This window comes from Uranotaenia lowii, chromosome 3 (assembly GCF_029784155.1).
Source record: "Uranotaenia lowii strain MFRU-FL chromosome 3, ASM2978415v1, whole genome shotgun sequence".
NCBI lineage: Eukaryota > Metazoa > Arthropoda > Insecta > Diptera > Culicidae > Uranotaenia > Uranotaenia lowii.
Genome location: NC_073693.1, coordinates 114,373,359 through 114,380,012, shown reverse-complemented (window position 1 = coordinate 114,380,012; position 6,654 = coordinate 114,373,359). Strand labels below are relative to the sequence as shown.

Below are 6,654 nucleotides of genomic sequence, written 5' to 3'. Positions count from 1 at the left end.
ATCGAGAATTTTTCTTATTAGAAAGTGATTTACTGTTTCCATAAGAATCTCTTATGAAAAGCAACAACTTCTCATTGAAGAAGGCGTTCATCTTCAGAATTCATTCGCGTCATAAGACAATCTTATGAATTTCATTAATTTTTCTTATGGCGCCACTTCATAAGAGAATCTTATGGCATACATAATAGTATTTTTCTGAGTGTACATTTGCACTCCACACAGCATCATAGATTCGTCCTTTCTACGGTCCCGCATAACAACCAATTCCAGCAGTTTGGCCCTAAGAAGACGCAGGCGTTACACCGTTGAGAATCGAACAACAAATTACAACCGTAACGAGCCAGCGCACCGATACATGAGGGAAGCGAACCGCATAAATGATATAATTGACTTCAATTCATTAAGTAATATTAAAGGTTCAACCAAAAATCTGTGATATAAAAGAACCAGCCATACGAATTTTGAAAACAACCTGTAGAGTTTTTATACCTGTTTACAGTGTTATCCGGTATCAGTTTTTAATTTTTTTTTTCCATTTTCTTAACATGTTCTACTCGTCTTTGAATATCTTCTTGCTCTTCCGATGTTCCCGCTATATTTTTACTCAGTACTGCTCCTCCGGGCACAGTTACAGACGCTTTGACAGGTTCATATCCTTTAGAACAAAATGGACAGAATTGGCCTCATACACCTCCAGGACAATTTTAGAATAGTGGCATGATGCCAAATCTGGCCAAAATAGTGGAGCTTCGTCTTGCTGCTGCTAGAACGGAAAAAGGCGCTTCTCAAGGTACTCAGATTTGTAGATCTCGCCATTTACTGCGCCCTTTGTCACGAAAGGCTCACTCCTCAGTCCGCAAGAGAAGATAGCCTGCCAAACGAGCTTTTTGTTCCTCTTAAATTTGTCGTCCATATCGAACTTGCTCTTGCCGGTGAAAAACTCCAACCCCGGAATTCGCTTAAAATCGGCTTTTATATACGTTTCGTCGTCCATCACACAGCAGCCATATTTTGTCAGCATCTTCTCGTAAAGCTTCCGTGCCCGAGTTTAAGTTGTCGATAGTTGCCGCTCATCGCGAATTGGGAAGTTCTGTACCTTGTATGTATGTGCCTAGTCCAGCTCTTTTCTTTGCATTCTGGGCGTAGCTCTGCGACATGCCGATCTTTTTAGCCAAATCACGGCTCGAGAGGTTGGGATTTGCTTTAACCATCCGCTTCACCTTGCGTCTCCATCAGGAAATTCCAGGTGTTTGGAAAGAATTAGTTCTTTGACTCGCGTTGGTTCACCTCCATTTTCGTTGAATCGAAAACACGATTTCGTGTTCTACAGCATATAAACAATACACACACTTAATCTTTTCTCCTGGGATCGGGACGATTTTGTCCTGTATTTTCAACAGCTGAAATTACAGGACAAATCTCGGGACAGAAAAACACTACAGGAAAACAACTGTCAAAATCACCTGTGGGATCGAAATGAAGTTTTCCTGTAATTTGCAGGGAGTTTTGTAAAATTCCTGTGAGCTCGTAAGGGGTTTCTCTCGAGATTTATAGGAAGTTTCGAAACCATTTTTAGCAGTTCCCTGTTTCCAAATCAATTTTAACATTGTTCTTAACCTTTCTTCAAAATCGGACCATTTATTTATAAACAAATATTGTATTCATTCTTTGACACAAAGCACTCCAGTATGTTTGAAATTTACTGGACTTGACGGAATCGTTTCCGTCCGCGAAGGATATGTTGATGATGATTTTCATTGTGAAAACTACAGCTAGCTCAAGTGATTTGAATTTTAAACCTGCGCTTTTCGCTCCATGCATGCTGCTTTCCACCTTGTTGTTGAAATCGTCTTCCGGAAGCCGTTATTTAACCTAAATGAAAACGTACATCAATTACATCAATGCAACTGTTCGAGAAATTATTCTCATAAAGACTTACACGATACTAGGATGCGTTCTTGTCGGTTTCTACTTGCGGGCGAGGACTGAAAATAAACTCTCAGTTCCCGCCAATTGTGGAACTTAAATGTGGATCGAATTGTGTCCGCACGTTGCTTCGCCCACGTGCTGTAAAAAAAGTAATAGAAAATTAATCATGTTCGTTGAGACATAAAAAATATCACTACAATTTCAGCAAGAATGATTCCGCCAACTCACCTCTTGGAGCACCATTTTTACTTCACAGGAAGGAAGTCCCGGAACTTGGAGTTAATTGGCAGGAGCGTATCGCATCTAATTGCCTGGAGTTTCTCGGTATTGACATATGTCAATTAATAATATTATCTCCTATCCCTGCTGCTGTTGTTGATTGTTGTTGGTCAACTTTGAATCGACGCGTCTCCGGTGGTTTTTTCCGGACAATGTTGACTTCCGCACTTCCAAACCGATAGCACTACTCGGCTGAACCTAAGGAAAGAAATTATATTACAAATTCACTTGCTATTTAGCTGGAACTTCGTCTAACTATTTTAAGCTAAATGTAAGATATTATTTACCTTTTACTCTGCCAGGCTGTGTGCAGTTTGTAAATAAATTGGCCCGTCTGATTGTACATTGTAATGATTGTGATTGTAATTTTCGGTGATTTTTTCCTGCGTTGCGTAACTGGACTACAATCATTGGGCGGGTGAGAATTTGGTTGTTGTTTGTTATTATTTGGTTATATTATTTCTCTCCCTTTCAATAATCCGCTGCTGAGGGGCGTCTGATTAGGAGTGTTGTCGTTGAACAGTTGTGGGCGAAGGAGCCGGTGAGGATGCACTTTTCACTACCTCTGCTTGGCACTTCAGTGTTAATTTTACTCCTCAGCAGCAGATGTTTTCCTTTTTGCAATGGGACTGAACCTTTAAAAAAAGAAATTATTTGAACTGCATGAAATTATAATTAACAGCAGCAGACCTTTGTTGCTTTTCGTCCGTCGATAATACTGGTTAAGATTGCTAGATTTTTTTCTATTTGCGTCTTTTGCCAAAAACTTTCACGCACAACTTTCGAAGCTAACCTTCACTCAGCGGCAAGAAACGCGTGAAACAGCTAGATGAACTTAACGTGACACAGATAAGAACTGTCCTGAATTTAGCAGAAAAACTCGAGTGCCTGTACACTCGTAGAAATTTCATCCTTAATTTCAGGGGAAATGAAGTGTCACGAAATTCGGTTGCGTTTTCGTACGAATTTCGTGAAGATTGAGCAGTTTTCCAGTGATTCGGAGAATCATGGTCCCGAGCGGAATGAATGCAATCTTAGTGTGCACATTAGACTGCCCCAAATTTTTATGAGTAATTCCAAGCTTGTGATATGTTATGCGCTGCAGACACAAATTGATTCGAAGGCTAGTACAAGATCTCATGCCAAATTTGGGCCAGATCGAATTATGGAAAGGGGTCGCCCAACGAGTCTAAAATTTGTATGGGATTTTGGGACATTTGGTTCAGTCGACAAAATCCACAGTACCGTTAGAAAACTCCACGGCAACACCTGTTTGCACCGTTAGCTACCGATAAGCTCCAGACTTTTAACTTTTAAAACATTATAAGCGGCTAGTAAACACTGAAGTGCTGTTATTTATCTTTTGAGTGGCTTATTACAGGGCTTAATGGTTTACTGGGTAGTTATTGTTGAGGCTGGGTCATTCGGCCGAAAGTCATGAGGTCGAAAGCCATTCGGCCGAAGGTCATTCTTTTACAATTGTCTGCATGTCATCAGGCCGAATGGTCGTAAGTCCAAATAGTTGTTAGGCCGAATGAACGATAGACCGAATGTTCGTAAGGCGGAATGGTCACTAGGCCGAATGATTATTAGGCCTAATAATCGTAAGGCCGAATGGTCTAATCCAGCCTTGTATAAATTCGGCCTAACGACCATTCGGTCCAATAGCCATTCGGCCTAACGGCCTTTTTCCTAGCATCCATTGGGCCTGACAACCATTTGACCTTAAGACCAATCGGCCTAATGACCATTCGGTTTAGCATCCATTCGTCCTTGCAACCATCTGTCCCGACGACCATTCGGCCTAACGACCTTTCGGCCTAACGACCTTTCGACCTTACGACCATTCGGCCTCACGATCATTCGGCTTTACGACCATTCGGCCTATCGTCCATTCGGCCTATCGCCCATTCGGCCTATCGTCTATTCAGCCTATCGTCCATTCGGCTTGATGACCATTCGGCGTAGCGTAGCGGCGTGTCCCATTTGGTTTATTGTCCTATTCAGCCGAATATCCGACGGCCTTTCAACCCTTTCGGCCTAGTGACCTTCAGCTTAACATCTTTTAAACTATCGGCCTTCGGCCGAATGTCCGGCCCCCGTTGTTGTTGGCATAAAAAGTCATGGCCATGGTGAACAACAAACACTTTGTGCATCTGCTGACCCTATTTTTTTTATTTTACAATGACATTGCGTGTTACTAATAACCTAGGTTATCATTAGAGAAGGAGAACTATGAAATTTTATTGATAGATATGGCTTTGAATTTAACAACTGTACGTTAAAATTTAACCTATTTTTCGTTTAAGTAAAGATCAACACTGAATCGATATTGATAAAATAATGTTTGATGATGAAATTCTTGAATCAAGACTATTTTCAGAAAAAAAGAAATAAATTTCCAAAAGCCTGAATATTTGAAAAAACTAAAATTGTTTTTCATTTCCAGGGCATATTTTTCAATTGAAAAATTCAAGAAAGAACAATTTTCAATGCTAGATAATTGGTGCATTAAAAGTATCAGTTTGCACACACGCTCCTAATAACGTGATAATTTTTGATGGATCCCAATTAGTGCAATGTCTTCACTAATTACACTTTTTCACGGAATGATCCGAACTCCGCCCGGGCCTAATCCACCATTAATTATTTACAACCCGAGCTTGATGCGTCGCGACTTAACAAATTAAATTAAATTAAACTACCACAAGGAAAAGATTCATCAGTTCTGTTACTAATTCTGTGAAGTTCTTACAAAAAGAATGTTCCTCGTTAACAATAACGAGCCGTTTGAGCTGAAAACGGCAGTTTTAGAAGGCACCAAAACTGCTCTGAGGATTTGTCAACTTTTTGGAGTTGCTCCGTACCCGTTAGAGCCTTTCTTCTACGCTAACTGGAAGCCAAATTTGGTTGTTAAATTATTGCATGCATTGCAAATTTTGTGGATAATTGTGATAATTTTAATAGTAGGGTATTGCAACTATGTGATGTTCATAAAAACAAAGAACTACAGTAAATTTTTCTACGCCTTAGTGTTGTTAAACTTACAGTATGTAGTTATGCTAGGATACCTATCTGTTGTGTTTATTTGATTACGATTCAATGTCGCTGGATTCCGCAAATTAATTAATGCAATACTGGCACTTTTCCAAGACCTTCCTCCGGATGAAATAAAATTGATCTTAGACTCCACACACCGACAGCAAAAGAAAATTTTGTTGATCTCTTCGATTTTTTTGTTACTTGGGATCATACTTCAATTTAACAGCGGATTTCCTCTTAGTTTCAATTTAGTGGCAATTGGTTATTTCGTAATCAGTACTTGGTTGTTGATTTTAGCTATTACACAGTACACATTTTTTACAATGGTTCTGCGAGGAATATGCGAATATACAAACGCTTTCTTGTTGAATACTGCCCCAAAACAGAAATCACTGAGCCCACCTAAAGCTACTTTCTTCCTGAATAAACTGCGCGGTAAAATGTGCAATGTCCAAACGATTTCTTGTGAGTTGGGTAATATTTATGCCTTGCTTATTAGCATCACAATATTGAGCGTCATTTCTGACGGGAGCTTGGAAATTCTGGAAGTCTACCAATTCTTGCATGATATTTCTTATTCTTGGGGCAGTTTAGTTTCGTTCGGGAACTTCACATGGTTTTTCTTTCTGTTTGCCCATATCAATTGGTGGATTGAACCCATAGCTGAAATCCGTAGTCTGGTGAGCTTGGTTTAGTATTGGTTTTAAACAAATTTTCAAAGTCATTCGTTTCATTTCAGATGGTTGATATTGCCCTCACCTTGTGCAATTTCAATGACAGTCGAATATACGAAGCGGTAGTAATCATGGGGTTGATACCTACTTGATACTTTTCATAATATTGACTCTTATTCTAGGCAGACAAATTTTCTATCCTTATGGTCATTTTAAATCGGAAGGAAGTGGCATGCGGCATGATGTCTCTGGAAATGTCAGTCGTTGTAACGGCAAGTACTCGAATAAGATTAATGCTAATGAATGACTTAAAATCTTAAGTTTAAAAGAAAAGAAAAGTTTACTTTTCACATTCAGTAACATTAACTCTCTAATTGCTAGAATGTATTCCAAAGCTTTATTTATTTAATAGAATATGGAGACCATTCCTGCGCAGTGCCTTAAAGGAGAAACACGAAATTATTGCGACACCAAAAATGTCATGCCAACTTTCTTATAATGTTTAGAACCATGTTACGAGTGTTAGACTCTTGAACTAAAGGTGGCGCTATCTGTGGCCAAAAGAAGAGCAATCATAACTTGAGTGTGGGCTTGTATAATATTGGCATTACGCTTCGCACCCTAAAACTAAATATCCAATAATGTCGACTTACATGTTTACTGCATGCATCACTCTCCTGCCCTGTGATATGTTCATCACGGAATCGCTGTTCAAATCGCTTGACCGTCC

General features: G+C 39.5%; 1 protein-coding gene and 1 long non-coding RNA gene across 2 annotated transcripts; one reads left to right on the top strand and one right to left on the bottom strand.

The window, feature by feature from the left end:
• Window positions 1-1,622: 1,622 nt before the first annotated feature.
• Window positions 1,623-2,783, bottom strand: LOC129751173 (uncharacterized). The gene is made up of 4 exons (XR_008738632.1): window positions 2,496-2,783; window positions 2,158-2,406; window positions 1,940-2,067; window positions 1,623-1,872 (listed from the first exon to the last, which is right to left on the bottom strand). It is a non-coding gene; the product is annotated as an uncharacterized LOC129751173 (long non-coding RNA).
• Window positions 2,784-5,250: 2,467 nt separating this feature from the next.
• On the top strand, window positions 5,251-6,244 carry LOC129752536 (uncharacterized). Its single transcript, XM_055748310.1, has 3 exons — window positions 5,251-5,930; window positions 5,990-6,046; window positions 6,107-6,244. Exons 1-3 carry the CDS (start codon window positions 5,574-5,576, stop codon window positions 6,242-6,244), a joined length of 552 nt encoding a protein of 183 aa, XP_055604285.1. The 5' UTR covers window positions 5,251-5,573.
• Window positions 6,245-6,654: the final 410 nt, after the last annotated feature.

Coding starts and splice junctions, on each gene's coding strand:
- LOC129752536 (XM_055748310.1), top strand. CDS start 5,574: ATGGTTCTGCGAGGAATATGCGAATATACAAACGCTTTCTTGTTGAAT. Junction 5,931..5,989: donor TAGCTGAAATCCGTAGTCTG/GTGAGCTTGGTT, acceptor GTTTCATTTCAG/ATGGTTGATATTGCCCTCAC. Junction 6,047..6,106: donor ACAGTCGAATATACGAAGCG/GTAGTAATCATG, acceptor CTCTTATTCTAG/GCAGACAAATTTTCTATCCT.